Genomic DNA, 26253 nt, shown 5'->3' on the forward strand with positions numbered 1-26253 from the left:
TTGTTTATGCCTTGCACACTGTACTGCATTCCACACAATAATAAAAATTATAGACAGGTAAAATTGTGTAGATAGACCTACCTCATTAACAGAACCAAGACATTAGATATATAAACCAGTGGTGTTGTCACACATTACATCAGTGAAGAGATGATTGGCTGGAAAAAGAGACAATATTCTGTGCTTTCTCAGGGACGTGCAGGAGTTTACTGAAAGGTGTAGATTCCAGTGAGGAGAGAATATTGCAGACTTCGAAAAATCTTGATGATGATATTCACAGCTTCCACAATGATAATAAGTATGCTGCTTACTTAAATAAGTGCAATGAATATACAGATACCAACAAATGTGCTCTCATAGGCAGTAGGGAAGCAAATGTTGGGTACAGTGTCATACGTCACCCTAAATAAAGTGAAGCCTGCAGCATCTCACTTCAGTTGTTCCATTAACAATTGTAATATCCCCCTCAATAACACTTGAGCCATTCTGAGGAGACAGAAATATTGGCATGGTTTGGGGGACTTGTTCATGCATCCCATAAAGAAGAACTGCCTATAATTTGTAAGCACTTATTTCTGCATGGTTATTTAGAAGCAGCTAAACACCAGGAGGTGAAGAATTTATTAATGCTCATTAGGGCAGGAAGGATAGAATCATATATGCCTACTTGGACTATCTGGATAATATTAAGCTTTTTCTGATGAAGGCTGCGGCAGAAATCTTATGAGGAAGTGTCTTTTATTTGTGCCTGTCTGTAACTTAACATGTCATCTTTACTATTATTTAGTAAACACAGTTGTGGTAGCGTATAAGTTGTTACTTTTGATTTATCCACAAATAAAAAGTAACAACTTATATGTGATCATGACTGTGTTTACTAAATGATTATGATACTAACATGACTTCATGATAAGTAGCAGTCTACCTTTTCCTACATTTTTGAATTCCAACCTGGAGGTTCCATTGTTCAATTTTGGATAATTTTAAGCATATTCAGTTTGTAGCTGCAGAATTACTTAACTTCACCTTCACTGCCAATAATTACCTCATTCAAGTTTTGTGTGTACTTGGTGAAGAGGTGGACACCTATGGCCAAGTATTCACCATGGATTCTTAGGGCATTCCCTGATGTGTCATTTGCGTATTGTTGTTAAGTGTAAAGTTTTTGTAAAGGACAACATCCTTAAACTAATGAAATTCATAGGAGAGGAAGTGGACAATGCTCTTATCATACAAAAGTCTATGGAACATACACCATGTCACTCTTCTACAACAGCAGCTTTTAGTGAATACATTAATTCCAAACAGACATTAAGAAGGGATATATGTAATTCGTATCATTTTGGCCCCTTCTGTGAACGGACTTAGGATTGTTAAACAATTGCAGAAATCATGAAGCGAAGAAGATAACTGGTGATTCTCATAGCTGATATGGAACATAAGACAACCATCTGTGGGAAGATGAGAAAGACACTGTGAACTTACTATATTAAATCATACTAGGAACTTCTGTGAATCAAAAACAGCCCCCTAAGTGGTTTGGAAATCAAATGAATGTTGCCTCTTGTAGTCAAATAGATGCTATCTTGCCAACTTCATGCTCCAATGCTTATGAAGGTGCTTACTCTTCATCTCAGTTGTTAGTCCCACATGATGTTCAGACTATTTCACGAATTTGAAAAATACAGTTAGCCCATCCTAAAACATGTTCACAAGAAAGCTTTAATGTGGACTTATTGACTGTTAATGACCATTATTGGAATGTATCTGAGAACTGTTTGATGACTCGTATTTCACCATCAGTTGATACAATTCCTACCATATTTGGATGAACTCTAACTTGAATTTACTTGGGAGTTGGTGCACATCCACTTGCTGCAAATTTTATTCATCACTCATCAGCTGGACATTTGGAATAGTGAAAACCGTGCTTCGGATGTAACTAGCAATGCACTCTTTGATGAGTTTCACATACTCTTGACATATAGTATGCAAGATAGTCAAAGAGTTGTATGTTTCCCCAGAAAACAAGATGTTCTTCCATCAACAGGCTTGACATGGGATATCAGTTTATTGCCTTGCATAAAAGTCTTCTCAATAATGTCACAAGGGTACGTACCGCAGTCACATGCTGGACTAAATTGCAACAGGGTGTGTGGAACACACCCTCACAGAAGATCATGGAAACACCATTTTTAAACCTTCCTCATCAAGTTACAACTAAGGAGAAATTTGGGAAGATAAAGTGGAAAATAATTTTTGGTGTGTCTACTCATGAGACCAACATACCTTCTCTCATTAAGACATTAGAAGGGGAAATGTGGGGGTGGGGGAGCACACCATCTGCTGGAGATATTCATATTTTTTATATTCACACATCATCAGTGATATTATGCAAGCATTTTTGCAATTGGGTTCACATGAAGGCAACAGGAACTTAACTAGATCGCTATGGAACTAATCCAAGATTGGGATGAGAACTACCAGATCACAGGATGAAATGAGTCATTAGAATGCCATTTGGCATAACATGCAGCCCATTCTTGCTCTCCATAACGCTAAGTCAACTAGCTGATCAATATGAAAGTACTTTTCCTGTTGTTGTCTATCATGTAGACAGAAGTGTTTTTATAAGTGATTTCACAACCAGCATAGAGCCTGACACAATTGCAAATTGTTTGTGTTAAGAACTCACCAAATTAATGACACTACTAAGTCTTGATTTGGTGAAATGGATCAATAATTCATAAGAGCTAAAGGTTGTATTATGGTTGCTCAAAGAATGAAATATCAACTTAGAGGCATGGGATCTAGGCATTTACTGTAATGCAGTCTTCATATGAATAGAATACTTGCAAGCCCAAGTGCTAAGAGAAAGCTGCAAATCACTGAAAAGTACAATTGCATGCTAGGTCTCTTTTCTCCAGTATCTTCAGCTGGAAAATTTTATTCCAGGGTATGTGGTACAGAGTCACTGATTATAAAAAACAGTTGGCACCTGATATTGAGAACTGATGGAACACTTAGCTGTCTATATTAGTCACTGATTTTGATGTAAATTCCACAATGTTCACAAAATGCTGCACTCAGCTACATGTCATTTACAATGCTTTAGAGAGAGAGCATGTGGAACAGCTTTATGTAATCGCACAGTTGTAAAGGATATACTGTTGTTTGTTTAGCCTTATTACAACATGTAATAGGTTACTATTTTGCTAATAAATAAAAATGCAGACACTAGAATTATGAAATTCTCTATTTTTCATTTGTGTAATTTAGAATTATAGTTTTGGTATAATATTGCCTTGGCAGTGTATTTGTCATGTTGATTCGAAAGGACTACCAGAAGATAAAACTTACTCATAATTTTATCAGTATAATATATATACAAAATTTACATGAAATATCGGCATTGATTTACAAGATGTATGTTTATGAACCTTTTGTTTAAAGTATAGCTTGCATTTGACTGAGCACTATGATACAAAAGTATACAACATTCAGTATAAAGAAGATTACATTAGGAGATATTTAGTAAGCCATCGAATACTCAAAGTTTTGGCCCTGCTGATAAGTGTCTGCTGCAGAATTCATATAATTAATTTTAAACCCCTGATTTTCTTGATTTATTAGAACACAACCTTTTTTTAAAAAAAATGTTATTTTGGAAATATAATTATTAAAAAATGTTGTCATTAAAATCAACACAAAATTATAAAATGTAACCCTTTCAAAAATCCAATATTAACATCTGGCTTTAATTTTTCTGTTTCCTAAAGTGTACATTAGTTAACGAAAATTTAAACAATGAGATATAGTTTCTAGGATCATCCTGATGGGCCTTTCAGGTGTAATAGCATTACAGACTTCTATCTGTTGTGCATGAAAGCATCCATTGCAATATTTACAAACCTAAAAAGGAAATCGCTTCAATATAAGATCCTCTTTTTATTTAATTGATGACTAGTTTCAGGTTACCTGAATCCATTTGCAAAATCATCCACATGAACAAAACAGTATTCTCTGAAATAGCATATAAACCATGTCGAAATTATACATACACGTTCAACAAAGTCATGTTTAACCATGAAGAGTGACAGACAAACATATAAAATATATTAATCCAGTATGCTGGAGATCCATCAACAAGGAAATGTTTACTAAACTGAATTGTACATAATTTAACAGTGATTTTTGTGCTATATTAACAGCACTGGACATTGATGGTGTTCTGAAACCTATAGACAGACTCGGAAATGATTAAATGAGCATATCTGTCAATCTTTGGTATCACTTGATAAAAGTGTAAGTATAAATTTATGAGAGTAATATTCATTTCTTTCACCAGTATCAAAAATAATAATGTAAATGAGATACAAACTATTTTTGTAGGAAAGTAAAAGAACTGATATTATGCAGTCTCTTTGCAGAAAAAATGGTAACAATTTCTTTCCTTGCCTACCATCAGTATTTGAGGTTCCTGGCTATACCACATATGTAAGTATATGTAATTGCTAACTCAGTTAAGAATGAAATGGGAATAAATTCTTCATTGCATTAATATTGATTGTGCTTCAGTAACTTCACATGTTAGTTTGAAGCATTTGTTTTCTCCATTCTGGAAAACAATTGGATGTTTAACAGTTCCTGTGTAAATTAATCTCTTACACTGCCCATTACATATCTACTCAAATTCTGTATGTTCACCTACTACAAGCTGACTAATAGCACCCACTAAAAAGTTTAGGACAAACAGTTAAATATGTGCTGTGCATTCAGTCACAGAGAAATGAATTGTTGAATGGAATATAGCTTTATAAAGGTACACTATTACCTTTTTTGTTTTAAGGCCATTGTTTCTGCTTTTTATTTCCTCATGTTTCACTAGCACTATTGACTAAGATAATCAAAGAATAACATATGTGTTACAACTTGAGTCTTGTGAGTGCATGTGTTGATGTTTCATACAATCTCTGTATCAGGTGTCAATTTATGTTTGCAGTTTACTACAGAATGTATTTCATAAGTGTTTTAACTAATTTTCACAACCGTAAGATAAAATTAAATCACCATTTATGAGTAATTCCAGGCACCACCACCACTGGTGACCAAAGAAATCCAATTTAGGTAGGAGACAATGCGAGTGTGGACGTCTGGGATACCAGGAGTGCCACATTTTGGAGCTCCAAAACTGATTATGCCTGTGGCATAATAAAGTCCGTCAACATCCTGAGCCATCAGGGCTCCTCCACTGTCTCCCTGATCAAGAAATGTATAATGCAGATCATTAAAAAATGATAGATTAGGAAGCAACTTGTGACATGAAAATCTGCAGGTAACTATTTTTCCATTTATATTTGCATTTTTCTGTTTAAGTACTTACTAAAAACAATCATAAGCAAACTACAACTGACAGTTAAAACTATCACACTGCAGTTGAGTATGCACTGTTTGAGGTTTCCTTTTAGATTAAAACTATGTATGAGACATACATTTGAAACCAGAACTGTGCCTTGTGCGTGGGTTGTTTTTTCCTACTATTTTATCCAAATTTAACTTACAGCATGCCCTCACAGCTTCATCTCTACAAATACTTTCCCCTATTTTTTAAATTTCTCACCAGCTCTCCTGCACACCATGCTGGACTAGCACCCATGAAAGAAAGGATATTGTGAAGAAATGGCTTAGCCGCAGCCTTTATACATCAGTCAATGAGATCATTACCCATGATAAGTGAAAAGGAAGTTTTTTGGTTTGAGCCTCAGTCTGCCACACCATTTTAATCTGCTAGGATGTTTCAAAACATTCTTTCTGGAAACAGTTGGCTACAACATGGAGAATCCATTTCTCCTCAACATCATTTCTTCCAGTGGTGCTAGTCCATCAAGGTAACTTTGGCTAAAAATTTATCTCAGAGTTTAATGCAGCAGTCTTCTTTCATTATTTCTTTGGAAGAAACCCTAAATGGGCTTTAGGAATACCAAATCTGCAGTAGTTGTACAGTTAGGTTTAAAATCCTTTATTAAGTGATAAATGCTTGGCATATGGCTTAATTTGGAGGCCAGTGATTTAAAATTATTCCCATTTGTCGTAGAAATACTTTCAGGAGACAGAATTTCATATCTTTTTCTTCTTTTGTTCCTGCTTAATGAACATCCAGTTCCATTTTACTAACTTCTGTGGAGTACATCATGCTGGAGTGATTCAGAGAATTAAACTGTGGTCAGTGCAGGGAACAGAATTCCATATTTTTTCTCTTTTTGTTTCCTGCTTAATGAACATCCAGTTCTATTTATTAACTTCTGTAGAGTACCTCATGCTGGAGTGATTCAATGAATTAAGCTGCCATCAGTCCAGACAAGGCTGGCAACCCAACTACTGCAGGCTCAGTCTTGAGAAAACTTCTTAGCCGTGCTACAGTAAGGCTGTACATTACATCCTTGCCTGAAAATGTGTTGCATAGAAAGGCGAGATTCAGTTTCTTTTTCTAGTACTACACAGTTTCCAGCAGTTGTTTATCTTTTCTCCGTGTCGTCACTTTCTTTCTTCCAACAAACTACACCTTATATCTTATTTTTAATGTACATGTATGCTTGTAAATTTTGCATTTTATTTTTGAAAGGGTTTCTGTATATGATTTCCAAATACCATTTTTCTAGATTTTTTTTAGTATTTGTGATGCATGATGTTATTTGCTTCTGTTTTCAAAAATATTGGAATATTTGTTTGGTTAATATGTCCTCACTAATTTCTAAAGCACTATTTTTGGAAAATTAAGATTAGCTTGTGATATAGCCTCTGTTCTTACAAGATGGGATCAAATTTTTGAAGCCATCTATATGGTATTGTAGGCTGAGGTTCCAGGTATCAAACTCTGCAACCTCGTTTGTGAGTAATCGGAAAAAAAGATTGGAATGATGTGTGAAGCTCTACAACTTTAAAAAAGAAATGTTATACAGATCAGTTGTGTAGTGGTTCCAGTATAGGCCTCATATGCAGGGTTTTTGTGTCTGAATATCATTAAGTGCTTTGAATATTTTATTTGTAAATCTTTATCAAAATGACCTTTGTTATTATTTTATTCAATTAATTGCTTTAAATGCAATTTTTATTATTTCTATTCCCTTGTCACATCATTTCAGTCAACATACTAATTTTTTCAACTGCTCTCATTTTTTCTTCCTGTAAATATAATAGTGTTTTCTACCTGCCTTAATATTTAAACATTTGAAAATGCCAATCTACTAGCTAAAAAACAAAGGACGAAATAATCTATTTATACTGAGAGGGCAGTGGTGTCATAAATGTAATTTTCGTTAAAATATGTAAATTTTCTTGAACAGTGATCCTCACACAAATATTTAACACATAGATTCTTACTACACTATGGAGAAACTAACAGATCAAGATTTAAATGAAAGAGGGGTCTATAAGGAGAAACAAAATCCAAGCAAATATGGCTACGAATCCAAGCAAGTTGAGGCATAAAAATAGTGAATGCAACAACATGGATGATAATATATAATGATAAAATGGAAGAAATTAAAATAATCTTAACATGCAGAAATAATTAAAAACACATGTACAAAGATTCCAAGAGGAAAAATAGTGTAGGAGCAAACAATGAGAGTAACTGAAAAAGTTAATTTCATGAGTAACATAATGTGACAAAAGTGTAGATATAATTAAAAAAATACATTTAGTCCAGTTAAATGAATAAAAATAATGCTCTAAGTAATTATGATAAAGATTTAAAAATAAAAAAATTCAAAACACCGCAACCTCTTGCATTATAACCATTACACTATGCAATCTATCTGTAGTACAATACTTTTTAAAGCTATAGAATATTATGTGAAATTCTGAAAACTTTTTTGGCCAATTAATCAGATGAGAGGCCGACCAGGATGAATGGCTGCAAGGTGTGGTACCTGGGACCTTAACCTGCATCACCACATAGATAATTTCAAAAAGTCGATCACACCACTGGGGACCTCTCCTTGCTAATCATTAATGGTTCATATCAAATGGAATTTGTCTCTCTTTACCATTTGATACTTTAAGACCAGATGTTAGCTAACCATTCTTCCTGCTTCTGTTCAAATGTATCCATATCTGTCTTAAGAGAAGAGACGTAGGAATATATGTAGCAGCAGATTCAGTTTTTATGTGCCATTCTTGCTTCGTTCAGCTTTTCTAATTGTTCATCTTTAAATTCAAAGATACTAGTTAGGGGTACAGTATCCTCAGACAGCTCCATGCCAGGTGCTTGTTGGAGCATCTTCATAGCTTCTGATAATCATTCATTGCTCCATGTTATGAGCAATATTGACTCACAGATGTTCTATCAGATTATTTTAAGAAAGGGGTGAATACCCCTCAATCTTCTACTTCTTCCACTAGTGCCTTGTCCCGCAGTCTGCGCAGGGTCGGCATGGTTTCAACGGATTTGGCATTGTTAATTGAAAGGGGTGGCCGGTTGCCCTTCCTGCCGCCACCCCACACACCCTGGGATGGAATCAGTGATCAGTGTACTCCAGCTTTGCATCTAGAGTAAACCATGAAATAATGTGAACATGTTTCAAATGTCTGCAAGTCATGTAACTGAGGTGGGATGTGGGGAACAGCCTGGTATTCACCTAGTGGGCTGTGGAAAACCGCCATTTCTTCATTTGAATGTGTTTGTTAGGCCAGAAACAGGTACCTGGATCATAAGGCCATGTTTATGCAACAGCTTCACTGCCCACGTATTGCTGGCACTGCTCAAAACTCAATCTGTGATTGGTTGCTTCGAGTTCACTCTTTGCTTCAACAAAGGAAAGTAATGTACTCAAATAACTGTCAGCAATGTGCCAGAAATGAAGCTACATAAAATATTTAGCTGTAGATATTAACAGTGCTGTAATAATGTCATGGCTGCACTTGTACATATGTCGTATCGTGGAAACCATTGATTTCTGGACCTGTGTTTATTAGCATTATTTGCTTGTTTCATTTTCCTCTACTCACCCCTTCCATCGATACCTATAATGGTCAAAACCCCTATGTATTTATTAATTATCAGTCATCTCTTTTATTGTTTAGCCAGTTGCCTTGCCACAGTGGTAAACTGGTTCCCATCTGATCACCATTGTTAAGCACTTTCAGGCTGGGTTTGCACTTGGATAGGTGACTGTTCAGATCTACCAAGTGCTGTTATCAAATGAGGTGTATTCAGCCTTTGTGAGACCAACTAAGAAGCTACTTGATTGAGAAGCAGTGGCTCTGGACATGAAAACAGACAATGGTTGGGAGAGCAGTGTGCTGACCAGGTGCTCCTCCACACCTGTGTCCAGTGATGCCAAAAGATTGAGGATGACATGGCTGTCAGTAAGTACCGTTGGGCCTTCCAAGGCCTGTTTGGACAGAGAGAAGTTTCTTTTCTGTTTACATTGAAAATGTAATAACTGTATATTTTAACATTTTGCAATAACTGTCCTATGCATGTCTTTAATAGGTGCTGTGCACAAAGCCACAGTCAGTTTGCATCTAACATTCATTATGTAAACTTCCATGTCAGTCCACATACAGCTTTCTTTAAGTAATGTTTGTAGTCATTGATACATACTCAGTCCATGCCAAGCAGCTGTAAAATGCAGTCAAATGCATGTAGACACTTGTGTATATTTTCAAATGGACATTTATTGAATATGTACCAGTGCCATACTGCCACTTGTTAGTGCAATTTAGACTCATTGTAGTCTTTGTAGGTTTACTGATCTGTGAAATTTACTATATAAAACTGTTCATCGTCAGCCAAGGTCTGTGATAATGAATGTACATAAACTTGGAAAATCAAATTTGTTGGAGTTGTGAAAAGTTATTTAAAATTTACTTGTGCCACCAAGCAGCCATTAACTGGACACAAAGAAAAGAAGAAGCCATATTAAAACACCCATTCAACTGGATCAGTAATCTTATAAGTTGTTGGGGAATGTACACCCCAGGACATTGTATACTTTGTCCCTGACATAACTCTTTCTCATCTACAAGAAGTAATGACTAACTCAAAGTGACAAAATTGGAGACAGCATGCTTTTTACTCACATATACAACAGCAGTTATAATGATCAACTATTAGTCAACGTACTTTTCATCCAAAAGTATATCTGAAGTTTTTCTGTAATGTTCTTTGAAATGTCTAATTGCAGAAACAAAGTTTTTGCACTAATATTGCAACATTTGTACACACAGACTCACATTGTGCGACATTTGTACACACAGACTCACATTGCAAGTGCCAGCAGTTTGCGAGCCAGAGCACAGGGTGTAGGGTGGGAGTGTGACCCCAAGTGCAGCCCAGGCACGCTGGCAGATGGAACGGCCCACCACTTGCACTGGTGCCAGCAGTGGCAGCGCCGACACTTGGCCGCTTCCCACCTCTCCCCAGCCCAGCACCTCTGACAGGGTGCCTGCCTCTTCTAGAGCTTCAACTGTAACAAATGTTGTCTGCTGTTTGAAGAACTGCACATAAGTAACCAAAGAATAGTGTTGACTGGAGTAATGTGCACTTATGAAGATTCTACAGAATCCTCGGAATAGAAATTAATTACTGCATAAGAATAAGACATCATTTGTGTCATTAACTCAGAGATAGTTTATCCATATAGCACATGCTACAGGCCCTGTGCTTTCAGGGGCTCATGGCTGGAATTCTAGCTCTGTGCTGGAAAATTAAACACTAGCAGTTTAGAATTGCAAATTATAATTCTATTTAGCATTGTTTGTGCATGACTGTATGGTATTTTTGAAGCTCAAGAAATAATAGACCATTTACATAAAATGATGTATATTTTACAATGTTTGAAGACTATATTTCTCACTATTCTAATTTATTAAATCACATTTTACACATTTTACAATTGCTCTGCTGTTCATTACTACAAATTGTCACCACATAAATTGTTTGCTTTCAGTCATTAACTGAGCTAGTCTAAAAATTGTTTGTTGATATTCTCACACCAAATAATGTAGGCTGCTAAGCAAAACAGAGTATTTTAACAGTCTGATATCCATTTGTTTGAATTATGGTTAGTGATAACACAGTGAGGTGATGAATGTCATGGGATACCTCCTAATATCGTATAAGACCTCCTTTTGCCCAGCTTATTTTGCAGCAACTCAACATGTGATTGACTCAACAAGCTATTGAAAGATCTCTACAGAAACGTTGAGCCATGTTGCCTGTATAGTGGTATAGTGGTCCATAATTGCTTAATTGTTGCCGTTTCAGAATTTTGTGCACAAATTGATATCTTGATTATGTCCGAAAATATTTGATAGGATTCTTGTCAGGTGATCTGAGTGGCCAAATCATTTTCTTGAATTGTCCAGAATGCTGTTCAAACCAATTGCAAACAATTGTAGCCTAGTGACACGGCGCACTGTCATCTGTAAAAATTCCATTGTTGTTTGGGAACATGAAATCCATGAATGGCCGCAAATGGTTTCTAAGTAGCTGAACATAACCAGAACCCAGTCCATTACATGTAAACACAGCCCAGTTGTCTATTGTCCAATCAATATGACCACAAGCCCAGGAGAGACATTACAGGCAATGTCTTACCATTAGTAAAGGCACTGTGTTGGCTGTCTGCTGCCATAGCCCATTAACACCAGATTTCACCACACTGTGCTAACGGATATGTTCATCATGCATTCCACATTGATTTCTGTGGTTATTTCATGCAGTGTTGCTTTTCTGTCGGCACTGACAACGCTATGCAAAGCAATTCTGCTCTTGGTCATTAGGTGAAGGGTGTCAGCCACTGAACTGTCCATGGTGAGAGGTAATGCCTGAAATTTGGTATTCTTGTCACGATCTTGACACTGTGGATCTCAGAATATTGAATTTCTTAAAAAGTGCCAAAATGGAATGTTCCATGTATCTAGCCCCAACTACCATTCCACATTCAAAGTCTGCTAAATCCCATCATGCAGCCGTAATCATGTCAGAAACCTTTTCCACATGAATTAATTGTGTACAATTGACAGCTCTGGCAATGCATCACCCTTTTATACCTTGTATACGTGATATTACTGCCATCTGTATAAGTACATTTTGCTGTTCCATGACTTATGTCACCTCAGTGTGTAGCACTTGCTTTTCACTAATTTCATGTTCAGCCTTTACCATATGTTTGTATACCCTGTTTCAGCCCAGTTGTGATGTATGTAAAACTTTCAGGTGCATTCAGGTGTGTCAGTTAGTTTATTGCCTGCTGCCAAGTGTTGCAGTAGTAGGTTTCCAGCTTCCAGTGATAAATACAACAATGTGACTTTTATAACCTTTGTAGCATCCTCAAGAGAGTATTAAGAAATTTTATTCTAGGCTGAAGTCTAAATTTAATGTTTATAATACAATTAATTTTATTTTGAATGTGATCTGTAATAACTTATGATCAGTATTGAGAGAGTCTAGAAGTCAGTGCCTGCAATGATGGGCAACTGTCAGTTCTGTGACATATATATGCAAACTAAAGCAACAAATGAAAATTTGTACCATGGCCAGGTTTCAGTCCCGTGTCTCCATCTCACTATGCGGATGTGCTAACCATTTCCACCCTGGCATAACTGTCAGTCCTGCTTGCCAGTAATTCAAATGATGGTAGAGATGTGGAATAGAGATTAACTCTCTTCCAGTAACAAAAATAAAAGTAAGAACACCGTGTTCATTTGGTTAGTTTCAGTATATACATTATCTATGTACATAAAAGTATAAAATCTTATTTCAGTTTTGTGATGGAGAGAAACACACATCAGGCAAACTGAGTAGCCTGTAAATGTTTAAATCTTATGGCAATGTTAGTCTAGCAAAAAGTTACATGATCAAAAATTGTGGTTTGCCTCAGCACAAACAAAAATATGTTGTACATCATAAATACAGTTCTGAGTGTTTGCAACATGATTTCAAAGTGACCATTTTTTGTATAAATGTCCTCTGCGTGTTCTGTTTGGACTAGATGACTAGCAGTATTCAAGCAGTGGCCAAACAAGTGTATTGTAACCTACTTCCTTTGTTTTCAGATTGCATTTCCTTAGGATTCTTCCAATGAATCTCAGTGTGGCATCTGCTTTACCGACGATCAACTTTATATGATAATTCCATTTTAAATCACTCCTAATGCGTACTCCCAGATAATTTATGGAATTAACTGCATCCATTTGCTGACCTGCTATTTTGTAGCTAAGTGATAAGGGAACTATCTTTCTATGTATTCGCAGCACATTACACTTGTCTACATTGAGATTCAATTGCCATTCCCTGCACCATGCGTCAATTTGCTGCACATCCTCCTGCATTTCAGTACAATTTTCCATTGTTACAACCTCTCGATACACCACAGCATCATCTGCAAAAAGCCTCAGTGGACTTCCGATGTCATCCACAAGGTCATTTATGTATATTTTGAATAGCAATGGTCCTATGACACTCCCCTGCAGCACACCTGAAATCACTCTTACTTCGGAAGACTTCTCTCCATTGAGAATGACATGCTTCATTCTGTTATCTAGGAACTCTTCAATCCAATCACACAATTGGTCTGATAGTCCATATGCTCTTACTTTGTTTGTTGAATGACTGTAGGGAAGTGTATCGAAAGCCTTGCGGAAGTCAAGAAACACAGCATCTACCTGTGAACCCATGTCTATGGCTCTCTGAGTCTCGTGGACGAATAGCGCGAGCTGGGTTTCACATGACCGTCTTTTTCGAAACCCATGCTGATTCCTACAGAGTAGATTTCTAGTCTCCAGAAAAGTCATTATACTCGAACATAATACGTGTTCCAAAATTCAACAACTGATCGACGTTAGAGATATAGGTCTATAGTTCTGCACATCTGTTTGACGTCCCTTCTTTAAACAGGGATGATCTGTGCCCTTTTCCAATCCTTTGGAACGCTACGCTTTTATAGAGACCTACGGTGCACCGCTGCAAGAAGGGGGGCAAGTTCCTTCGCATACTCTGTGTAAAATCGAACTGGTATCACATCAGGTCCAGCGGCCTTTCCTCTTTTGAGCGATTTTAATTGTGTCTCTATCCCTCTGTCATCTATTTCGATATCTACCATTTTGTCATCTGTGCGACTATCTAGAGAGGGAACTACAGTGCAGTCTTCCTCTGTGAAACTGCTTTGGAAAAAGACATTTAGTATTTCGGCCTTTAGACTGTCATTCTCTGTTTCAGTACCATTTTGGTCACAGAGTGTCTGGATATTTTGTTTTGATCCACCTACCACTTTGACATAAGACGTACATAGAACTTTACTTTCGAATTCATTGAGCGCCTCTCGCATAGCCCTCCTCACACTACATTTCGCTTCACGTAATTTTTGTTTGTCTGCAAGGCTTTGGCTATGTTTATGTTTGCTGTGAAGTTCCCTTTGCTTCCGCAGCAGTTTCCTAACTCGGTTGTTGTACCATGGTGGCTCTTTTCCATCTCTTACAATCTTGCTTGGCACATACTCATCTAACGCATATTGAACGATGGTTTTGAACTTTGTCCACTGATCCTCAACACTATCTGTACTTGAGACAAAACTTTTGTGTTGAGCCATCAGGTACTTTGTAATCTGCTTTTTGTCACTTTTGCTAAACAGAAAAATCTTCCTACCTTTTTTAATATTTCTATTTACGGCTGAAATCATCGATGCAGTAACCACTTTATGATCACTGGTACCCTGTTCTGCGTTAACTGTTTCAAATAGTTCGGGTCTGTTTGTCACCAGAAGGTCTAATATGTTATCACCACGAGTCGGTTTTCTGTTTAACTGCTCAAGGTAGTTTTCAGATAAAGCACTTAAAAAAATTTCACTGGATTCTTTGTCCCTGTCACCCGTTATGAACGTTTGAGTCTCCCAGTCTATATCTGGCAAATTAAAATCTCCACCCAGAACTATAACATGGTGGGGAAATCTACTCGAAATATTATCCAAATTATCCTTCAGGTGCTCAGCCACAACAGCTGCTGAGCCAGGGGGCCTATAGAGACACCCAATTGTCTGAGCCTGCTTTAACTGTGACCTTCACCCAAATCATTTCACATATCGGATCTCCGTCAATTTCCTTCGATACTATTGCACTTCTTATTGCTATAAACACGCCTCCCCCTTCACTGTCCAGCCTGTCTCTGCAGTATACATTCTAATCTGAGTTTAGGATTTCATTACTGTTTACGTCTGGTTTCAGCCAACTTTCTGTCCCTAGTACTATATGGGCGTTGTGACCGTTTATTAATGAGAGCAGTTCTGGGACCTTTCTATAGACGCTCCTGCAGTTTACTATTAGCACATTAATATTGTTATTCCCTGTTGCATTTTGCCTACTCCTACCTTGCCGCGTCTCAGGAGGCGTCTTGTCGGGCCTAGGGAGGGAATTCTCTAACCGAAAAAACCCCCATGTGCACTCCACATGTACTCCGCTACCCTTGTAGCCACTTCCGGCATGTAGTGCATGCCTGACCTATTCAGGGGGACCCTACATTTCTCCACCCGATAGCGGAGGTCGAGAAATTTGCACCCCAGATCTCCGCAGAATCGTCTGAGCCTCTGGTTTAAGCTTTCCACTCGGTTCCAGACCAGAGGACCGCGATCGGTTCTGGGAACGATACTACAAATAGTTAGCTCTGATTCCACCCCGCGAGCGAGGCTTTCCGCCTTCACCAATTCTGCCAACTGTCTATACGAACTGAGGATGACCTCTGAACCCAGACGGCAGGAGTCATTGGTGCTGACATGAGCAACAATTTGCAGTCGGGTGCACCCAGTGCTCTCTATCGCCACCGGCAGGGCCTCCTCCACATCTCGGATGAGACCCCCCGGCAAGCAGACAGAGTGAACACTGACCTTCTTCCCCGACCTTTCCGCTATTTCCCTAAGGGGCTCCATCACCCGCCTAACGTTGGAGCTCCCAATAACTAATAAACCCCTCCCCCCGTGTGCCTGCTGAGACCTTGCTGAAGGAGCGGCCACATGTCCACTCACAGGCAGAGCAGGCGATGCCACACAGCCAGCCTCCACATTGACCCTCCGCTTAGTGCGCCGTGAACGCCGCTGAACCTGCCACTCCCCTTGGGGAGAGGGTGGCCCAACCGCACCCGGTACCCGCGAAGATGTCTCAACAGCAGGGACAGTGGGTGAAGCATGTAACACCTGGGGTGTACCATGCGACGCACCAGACTCCCCACTGCTGCTACACTCCGAGGCAACACGCTCAGCTGTTCGCGAACAGTGGCCAGCTCCTCCTGCGTCCGTACACAGCAGTCACACATCCTATCCATCCATTTGAGTTTTAGTCTCAGAGTTCTATATATTACAGGTTTTCCACATTAATATTACAATGTTGTGTATCAGATTGTTGTTATGGACCCACTTGATGCCCTAACTCCAAAATCTTCCCTCTTTCACCCAAAGCTACATGAATTATAATGGCAGAGGTGATAAATAATGAAAGCACATTACTCATGTAAAGATACAAAAGTATGTAACACAAATGTTAATAAAAAAAAGTCATGACTAATCGACAAGCAGGAGAATGAACACTGAGAAAGTGAAGTCAAGCATCATGATAAAAAAATAAAAGTGTAAAACATTCCCAGCAGCTAGGATAGAAACTTTCTTTGGAAGGGGCAATAGTGAAAAAGAGATATTATGAGGAAAGACAATTTATCTCTGAGAGATGAAAGCAGTAAAACAGAAGGGGAAGGGAGCTGAAGATGTCACTGCAAACAGCAAGAAAAAATGAGTATGAGAAGACAATAACAACAGTTAGTACAAGTGGGAGAGTAAATATGAGAGACAGGAAACCAACACAGAGGCAGAATACAACGACAAAAAGGGTAGAACAATGAACACAGTCTGGGAAGCAGCCTCCAAGTTTAGGAGAACGGTATGGGTTGAGAAAGTGAGACACAGTGTTGTCATAAGAGGAAAAAAAAGTCATTGAGAAGGGGCATGTTTCAAAAGTAATGATGATAAAACTGACGAAGGGCAAGAGGTTTTTGCAGAAGAAACCTGCATAGAACAGGCATAATTTGGAGGTAGGACCACAGATGTACTTGGAAAGGAGATTTGTGACTGGGTAAGCATAGGCTTAACACTGATGGAATCACTCTTTATGTTTTGTGAGTAATAGGAATCAGATGCAACTTTACATAGCATGTGTCCCACAGAGCTCTGGGAACTATCAGTGTACATAGTCTGTGGTTACCAGTTTTGTTGTAATCATGTCAACATGCAAAGCTGCAAAACACTGCTTTATCTTTGGTAATCTCTGTCATATGGTTTGGATGACTGATAATAAATCAGAAAAACTGCCTTTATGAATATTAATACTTACTTTTTATACTCTTCTCTGATTATGGTAAGATAAAAGTAATGACTAGTCATAATTCATGCACTCACATTGTTCAGCATTTGGCAAACAAATTGGCCTGATCACAGATGAGTAACTGATGCTTTCCTTCAGTTCAAGAAGGGCAATGTCTCTGAGAATAGTCAAATGCCCTGGATGAAAAACCACACGACTGAGTGTCATCTGTAAACGCTGAGGCTCGGAGACTGCAGATATGTCATGTGCGCCCAAGTACACCGAGAATCTAGCCAGAAGAGGCCGTGAGCTGGAGTACCTGCAACAGTTGTGCACAACAATAAGCTGAATGGGAACCACAAAATAAAAAGTGGAATCAATAATAGACTTAGTGCTGAATTTTTGTTCCTTCAGGCGTATGCATTTTTTTATAATTTAACTTAAATTAATAACAACCAATCATTACAGTGAACACAGAACATAAGAAAAATGAGAAATTGTTTGATTCAATTACAGTGAAGAAATGACCGAATATAACTCATCCACATGTTATAATGTTTCAGAGTGTCAGTATTTGGTTTTGAAATGTTCTTCATATGTGCATAACTACAACAAATCAAGTGATCTTTCAAACATAATTTTCAGCTACCCTCAGCAGCCTCCCAGTATCTGAGTTAATGCAGACTGAGTATGCCACAGATAACCAAACAACATGAATAATCCAAAATATAACAGGTATTTACTACATTTAAAAAGCCCATTACATATTGCATTTAAAAGCACACTGCATTACTTGTGCAATACTTGCCAAACACTGACAACTTATTAACAAAACTACATTTAAAACACACTATATTTCTTACAACTTGCCTTCAGTTCACTTTTGAAAAATAAAAGGCTAGTTTTTTCCTGTCTCTGTCTTTCATTTCCATGTTTGCTGATGATGGTTCTCATTTCTTGGAGAATCAAAACATTAGTATAGTCAGGTGAATTTTGTCCTGCATACTCTAATAACAGATCCATGCATATTGCCTCAGTGTGCCTCATCTTCACTCTCTTTGCCTACTGAACACACTTTTTTCACTATCAGTTAACTCCTCACATATTGGTTCATAGGCATCACTAACCACTTGCAAATGTTTTTGGTCATCTACATCTTCACAACCAGAAGTTTGTATTCTAAATAAAAGTATTCAACCTAATTATAATTTAATGTGTCAGGTTATTATTTTTTCAGAAATCACCGAACTATACATGGCTATCTCATAAAGTTGTTTTTTGGGCAACTCTCACAAAATTATTCAGTGACTACACCAGTTTCAACTGTGTACTTATTATCAGTAGCCCAAATAAATATAGGTTGGCCGATGGTTGCATTAAAACATGCTGGGAGTAAACAATGGAAAATCCAGGATGGAATGTAACAATATTAGAGAAGAAAAATTGCTACTCACCATATAGCGGAGATGCTGAGTCACGATAGGCACAACAAAAAGATTCACACAATTATAGCTTTTGGCCATTAAGGCCTTTGTCAGCAATAGACACACATACACACATGCACACACATACTCACACAAACACAACTTTACTGCAGTGTGGTTTCAGTTGTCTGAGACTGCAGACGTGTGTACAAGTCGCATTTGTGTGAGTGTGTGTGTGTGTGTGTGTGTGTGTGTGTGTGTGTGTGTGTGTGTGTGTGTGTGTGTGTGTGTGTGTGTCTACTGCTGACAAAGGCCTTAATGGCCGAAAGCTATAATTGTATCTTTTTGTTGTGCCTATCATGACTCAGCATCTCCCCTATGTGGTGATTAGCAACTTTCCTCCTCCAGTATTGAACTTCTATTAGAGGAAGTCCTCTACTAGTATCTTCAATGAAATGTTGGCTCCTAGCACATTTTGGTGCAGCCATTGGCAAATCAAAATGTCTGGGATACTCATAAAAAGTAGACAGTTGAAACCAGGTGTGGCCACTAAATAATTTTGTGAGCACTGCTTGAAATAAACTTTATAGTGAAATGTAATGCTCTTGGCCAATAACAAAGAAAATATGAACATATACACAGATAATCCACAAGCCTGAAAATCCACTTTGTGATAATCAGGAGCTTGCTATAATTTATTTTAATGAACAACAAATGCTAGAGTGAAGTTACTTGTGTTGAGCTTAATTTTTTTGGTGAGGAGTACTGACAAAGTGACACAGTGAGCTGCAGTGAGCAGCCAGCGATGGGAGATGATGACTGCACCGCACTGTAGCTCTCCATCCAGCAGGAGGGCAGCCAGCCAAGGGAACTGGTGCGGCAGCACTGGATTCCCTCCAAGGATCCGTGTTGTGTCATCAGCCTGAATGAGACACACGTGCGCACAACTACTACTTGCATACAAACAAGTAACAAGCAAAATATGTAAAGACAATGACTGCCAAAACAGAACTGTTAAATGACAGTCACCACATACCACAAGACATGTCTGAACACTTCACCTAATCATCAAATTTGCACTTTTTTATTTTTTTTATTTTTTATTTATTTATTTATTTATTTATTTATTTTTTTTTTTTTTGTAGCAAAAGCAGAATTAATAAAATTGATGAGGAGTGATGCTGAAATTTCTGGCACGCAAAACAAAGATTTAATTTGGATAGTACAAATAGAGAAAATAGCTATCAACCTTAAAAAGTTGGGCACTAATATTTATGAGCACTAATAATACACTGATTGACAATATTCCACCACACTGGCATGACAGATGGGAGAGAACAGCCCTTTACTTTGTTTTTAGTGCTGTGCAGTTTTGGTTGTGAAGCCAAATCATTGTACAGTATGATCTATTTTTACTGTTGTGTGACTTACTGAGTGCTATGACTACATTTCAAATATTCCCATTTAGAAAGATTATTCCTTGCTACCCCCTATTGTTTTTGTCACAGTGTAATATAAAACAGAGAGATATTTTAACCCATCCAGTGGCAGTCATTGTGGCCACATGTTGTCATTTAAACAATTTGTGATGCATGTGGACTCTGCACTTTGCAGATAATTTACATAACAACAGTATTCATCGAATAGAGGTGGTTTTGACAGTAGGTGCAGATAATTTACATAGAAATAGTATTCATCCAATAGAGGTGGTGTTGACAGTAGGTAACAGGACTATTACCAAATGAAATTTCAGACAAAACCCTCAGTGGCTGAACTTGGATAAGTAGTGATCTTGGGTGACATGAATGGTGGAAACATGGAAGAGGTGCAGGATAGAATGAGATAGCAGGGAAATCGCTTAGGAAGAACAGGTGTTTATAGAACACACAGTGAGAAAAAGAGTATAAGAAAAGGCAGAGAATACAAAGTGAGAGAAATGGCCAAGCAAAGGGCACACAGGCGAGATACGGTGCGACAGGCAAGTGAGGGTAGGGTAGAGAGGTCCGAGCTGCAAGAGATGGTGATTATGTGTGCATGAGGTGTGCTTGTATGTATGAATGAATGTGTGTGTGTGTTTCTTTTTCTGAAGAAGGCTTTGGCCAGAAGCAAAGTGTGTAGCAGTCTTTTCATCATGCCTGTCTGCAACTCATCATGTCATCTTTATGGTGAGTAGCAATCTACCTTTTTCTTTATACTGTTGATATTCCAACCTGGAGTTTCCATTGTTTGATTTTGCTTAATGCCTTTTCTTCCATCCCACAATCTTGTGATGTTTTGTTTAGTTACTATTTTCTAAAGCATTAATCTTCTCAGTGTCTGTTTTCTCTCTTCTTTCCTGTGTTTATTCATCACCATCCAATCTGCACCTGCTCTGACTTCCAAGCCACACTGTATCAAGAATCTTATCTGCTCACAACAGACAGCTACACGACTGTGTGGACTGTTGATGGAGTCAGCATTTGATGCCTCAAATTCCTCCCACCAGTAGTTATAATTTTTCCTACTGAGCCCATTTCCTGTGTCATCCTCGATATTTTTGCGTTTTATTTTCCACATCTTCCTGTGTCACACAAACTTGTGATCCTTGACCTAACCAGTCCTCCTTTGCGCCCTCTTCCCTTATCCCAACCCATAAGTACTCCAAAATCTCATCTGTTCCTTTTCTCCTGTGTATTTGCATGTTCTTAAAGTATTTGTGGTTATTTTTATGGATTTGAACATTTTTTATGTATCTGTGAGTGTTTTTGCATGTAATTACGTATTTTTACATGTCTTTTCTGTTATCCAGCTCCCTTCATGACCACAAACACTTCCATTTGCCCATTTCTGCATCATCCCTGTTTCCCCTATACCATCCCTGCCCAATGGACTCCTGATCCATTTTTCTGCACCAGTCCAGAAAACTACCCCTATCCCTGACTAAAACCCTTTCCTGCATCCTGTCCTGTAAATGCTACCTAGACCATGTGATTCCCCCAGCCCCAATGGCATAACCATAAAAATTCCTTTCCCTGGATCCCATGCCTCCTTTCACAATGACCACCTTTTCAGATTCTGCCAGTCACTGGCACTAACATACCTAGTACTGCAAAAACGCAACCTCCACGGCACAGGCATCCCAGAACCACCTCTGTCCCCCCTCTGCAAGATACTGCTACTATACAATCCCTCTACATACATCACATCTCTGAAATTGAATCCCTTACTTCCAGCATCTAGGGGAGCACTTCCATAAGGTATCCAACTGCTGACATCCTACTGCCTCCTTGGGGCACCACTATACAACCCTCTATATACCCACAGTGTTCCTCTTCATCACCCCTCATAGTTCCCAGACCCAGGCCAACTGACCTTTTCAACTTGCCACATCCGCAAACAACTAATCTACACTCCACCAAATCCAGAGCTAGAACATTCCTGGAACACTGTTGATAATCTTTCCAACAAAACCCTCAAGTCCATGAAGTTTCAGTCCTATCCAAAGGGCTCACCTTTAGCCCTACACCTAAATTTAACCATTGAATTTGTCAAAGATCTAATCTCCTTCTGATTTCTGCAATGGAATTACTTCTTTGCCACCAATACCTCCAACCAAAGCCAACCTAATCCCAACACTGAACCCTGTCTCCCTCAGTTTACATCATCATCCAATGGTGATTGTCCCCTGCTCCCACCTAACCACACCCAGGTCACTTTCTAGGAATTCCTAACCTCCAACTTGGCCTCACCGTCCTTCTCCAGGTCCCTTACTAAGAACACCAACCTTTGAGCAGGACAGTCGTACACAACCTCAAAACAAATCCTGACTTAATCATCCTACCTGCAGACAAAGGTTCCACTATGTCGTTATGAATTGCAGTATATAGCTGGCGGAAGGCCTCTACCAATTATATGACTTGTCCACCTATAAATCGTGCCAGTGATCCTATCCCTTGACCAACATAACCTCCAATCCATGCTCAAAGGCTTAGACCCTTCTCAGAACCTCTCCTCTGAATCCATTTCCCTCCTCATCCCTATGACATGCCGCATACCTATCTTCTACATGCTCTCCAGAATCCACTACCCTAACAATCCTGAATGCCCCATTGTAGCTGATTATTGTGCCCCCAACCAACACTGACTCTCCACCATTCCTACTCCTTTACTTCCTGGATCCCTACTTGCCACTGTTCATGCCGCTTCCCTAAACACCAGCATCCCTCCTGCCCATGGACTTGCAGCTTTGAACATCATTTTTGCCAATGTCCTTCAGACCCCAAACCCATTACTCCTCATAGACCTTACTAAACCAAGCAAGATGCCGCAGTGGTTAGCACACTGGACTCACTTTCGGGAGAACAGCAGTTCAAACCCATGTCCAGCTATCCTGATTTAGATTTTCCATGATTTACCTAAATCGCTTCAGATAAATGCTGGGATGGTTTGTTTGAGATGGTACAGTGAACATCCTTCCCCATCCTTCTCTAATCTGATGAGACTGATGACCTCACTGTTTGGTACCCTCCCCCAAATCAATCAACCATTCATCTGACCTTACTAACTTTATTCTAAGAACAAGCATTCCGATCCAAGCTGCTGGAAATGGTGGTCATGTGTGTATGATACGTTCTTCTTTGTGTAATGAATGTGTGTGTGTGTGTGTGTGTTTCATGTTCTGAAGAAGGATTTGGCCCAAAGCTAAATATGTAACAGTCTTTTCACTGTGCCTGTCATATTTTTTTGCTTAGTAGCAATCTATCTTTTTCCTTACATTGTTGGTATTCTGACCTGGAGCTTCCACTGACATATTGTTTACATATAAAGAATATTTGAGGATGAATCTGCACTACACAAATATAACAACAATGGTCATTGTATACTCAATAGAAATTACAACTAAAGTACATTGAAATACTATCACCTATTAATTCGTTCTGCTGTAGTGAGATGGAAGTGAAAGATTTTTCTGTGCTATGTTCTGCTGTTAACTGCATCTTAAAAACATTTATACTGTGCAACTTATTGCTTATGATGAAGTTATGTATGACTGTGTCAAGTGAATAACGCCATTTAATTTTTTTGGTTGTGTTCAGAAATACTGAGTACCACAATTTGCTTAAAATAAATTTGGCCCTAATTTTTTAAGGTATTGGTAGTATCTTTATATGCTTTCTTCACATAATTTATTCGTTTACTCAAACACACATTGTGTTCCGGAGAACCTTCTGAGACATAAAATGAGTCAAAACATACTTTGTAATAGAGACATAGCTATGGTGAACTGCTTCAGCAATCTATATTTGCAATGAACTATTCTTGCATATTTTATTTCACACACTTAAAAATCTTGATGTTATGGTCTTACATAATTAGGAAGTTACTTTTACTCAAGAAAAGATTCTGCTTTTATAATTACACAACTCAGTTGCTGTTAATCTATCACAACATACTTAACCCACTGCTTGAGTATGTGAGTTAATGAGGACTCAGAAGCATTTGATAACATATTCCTCCAGTTGAATTTCAGGACCTTACCCGTTTCATTTCTTATGTCTATGGGTGTATTTTTAAGTCAATAAAGAACTCCACTTGTATAGCTGAATAAGGACAAAGAGCCAAAATCTTTTCTACTGATGTCAAGGATTCTGTAGTTCATTTACAACTACTTATTGCCTACAATACGTAATACTATGGAATAACACCACTATTAAGTAAATGTAGTAATTACAATGTCCTTGTTGAGTATTCTACAAAATATTAAGTTATTGGAGGGGATAGGGGCAGAAAAGTACCTGGCTTTGGCCTGTAATTGAAAAATGAAATTAGTAGCAGACTGTATGAAAACCTGATATCTTTTTATGTAACTGCGCAAATACGACATTTCCTATTCTTACAACTATTTTTAATTGCAGGAGAATGTGACTTGTCAGAGGCACAAACAAGGTTTGCGTCTTTGGAGTTATTGGGGATTGTGAAGTTTTCGTTTCTCCATGGACAATCCTGAAAAAATTCGCACTGATGTGTCACAGTCACAAGGGGAGCATCTTTCCCACAGCACTGTCAACACCTGGGTGTCTCATGTCAAACTGGACATCTCATAATTGAAAATGAACCTTATAATGGGCAGCCCACATTGAAAAAATTCAGAGAAGGGCAGCACATTTTTTTATTATCAAGACATAGGGGAGAGAGTGCCATGGACACGATATAGAATTTGTGGTGGAAATAATTAAAACAAAGGCATTTTTTGTGTTGCAGTGGGATCTTTCCATGAAACTTCAGTCACCAACTTTTTCCCATTGGAGAGCTGAATAATAGAGAATTAGTGTGAAAGTGCTTCGATGAGCCCTCTGCCACACACTTAAGTGTGATATTTAGAATTGCCATGTACATACAGCTGTAGATGAATAGAACTAACAATGTGTGATGCTGTTTATAAGTTGATACCTGCACATCTCCTAGTTGGTTTTTTTATTAACGATATCCTAGACATGAGGATGTTTATGACAAAATGGGTGCCAGAATATTTGGACAGTGAACAGAAGAAGGCATGGGTTGAAGCATTCACAGCTGTAGTGGCTTATTCTGATGCTGTAAAGGACGTTTTGGCTAGGCTAGTGACTGAGGATGAAACAAGGCTTCACCTATATGATCCCAAAACCAGAGAAAAGTCAAAAGAATGGCAGTACTGTGGGGTCCCTGTGACTGAAGAAACTCAGCACCCCAAAACTGGCCAAAAAAGTCATATTGCCATTTTGTGGGGGATTAATATGGTATTTTGTTGGTGGACTGTAACTGAAGGCTGCAAAGATAAACAGCCAACCAACCAAAGGGGGCATTTAAGGAGAAAAGAGAAAGTTAACCAAAAGGATGCTTTTATTGCAGGACAATTTACCAATGCCCACTGTTGTGGCTGCCACATTGGAATCCCTGCATTTTCATTTGGCACCGTCAACTTCCATTTGTTTCCTAAGATGCAGAGTTTTTGTTTTGATGATACTGAAGATGTCAAACATGCTGCTGAGAGCTGGTTTATCATTCATCATATAATTTCTTTTAAAGTGGACCAGAGAATCTGCAAAAACAATGTCACAAGTTCATCAGTGTTGAAGGGGATGGGTGAGTGTGTTGTACATGTGTACTGTTAAAACTGACTCTATTTTTTCTGTACAAAGCCAGGAACTGTTTGTCCATCTCTAGTAGATGCTACATAGTATTCTGACAGAATGTCTATAATTCAGTTGTGAAGGAAAGAACTTACCAAACAATGAAACCTTTGAGCTGTAGACAGACACAAAAAAGGATTGAAAACTTTGCTAGCATTTGACAAATTTTTTAACACATGGATCGATATTCTCTCTCTCTCTCTCTCTCTCTCTCTCTCTCTCTCTCTCTCTCTCTCCCTCCCTCCCCCTTCTCTCTCTCTCTCTCTCTCTCTCTCTCTCTCTCTCTTTCTCTCTCTCTCTCTCTCTCTCTCTCTCTCTCTCTCTCTCTCTCACAC

At 38.4% G+C, this 26253-nt stretch overlaps 1 protein-coding gene across 1 annotated transcript; it reads right to left on the reverse strand.

The window, feature by feature from the left end:
* Positions 1–5073: 5073 nt before the first annotated feature.
* Positions 5074–25207, reverse strand: LOC124605909 (CLIP domain-containing serine protease 14D-like). Its single transcript, XM_047137861.1, has 4 exons — positions 25200–25207; positions 17442–17665; positions 10270–10472; positions 5074–5259 (listed from the first exon to the last, which is right to left on the reverse strand). The coding sequence occupies exons 1-4, from the start codon at positions 25205–25207 to the stop codon at positions 5074–5076; spliced, it is 621 nt and encodes a 206-aa protein (XP_046993817.1).
* Positions 25208–26253: the final 1046 nt, after the last annotated feature.

Source organism: Schistocerca americana, chromosome 3 (assembly GCF_021461395.2).
Source record: "Schistocerca americana isolate TAMUIC-IGC-003095 chromosome 3, iqSchAmer2.1, whole genome shotgun sequence".
Classification (NCBI taxonomy): Eukaryota; Metazoa; Arthropoda; class Insecta; order Orthoptera; family Acrididae; genus Schistocerca; species Schistocerca americana.

What these genes read in the sequence shown, in the direction of transcription:
- LOC124605909 (XM_047137861.1), bottom strand. An exon ending in TTTGCCAAATGCTGAACAAT is followed by an intron (nt 10,473 to 17,441) that starts GTGAGTGCATGA and finishes CATTTGTTACAG; the next exon opens with TTGAAGCTCTAGAAGAGGCA. An exon ending in AAACTGCTGGCACTTGCAAT is followed by an intron (nt 5,260 to 10,269) that starts GTGAGTCTGTGT and finishes TTTCTTGATCAG; the next exon opens with GGAGACAGTGGAGGAGCCCT.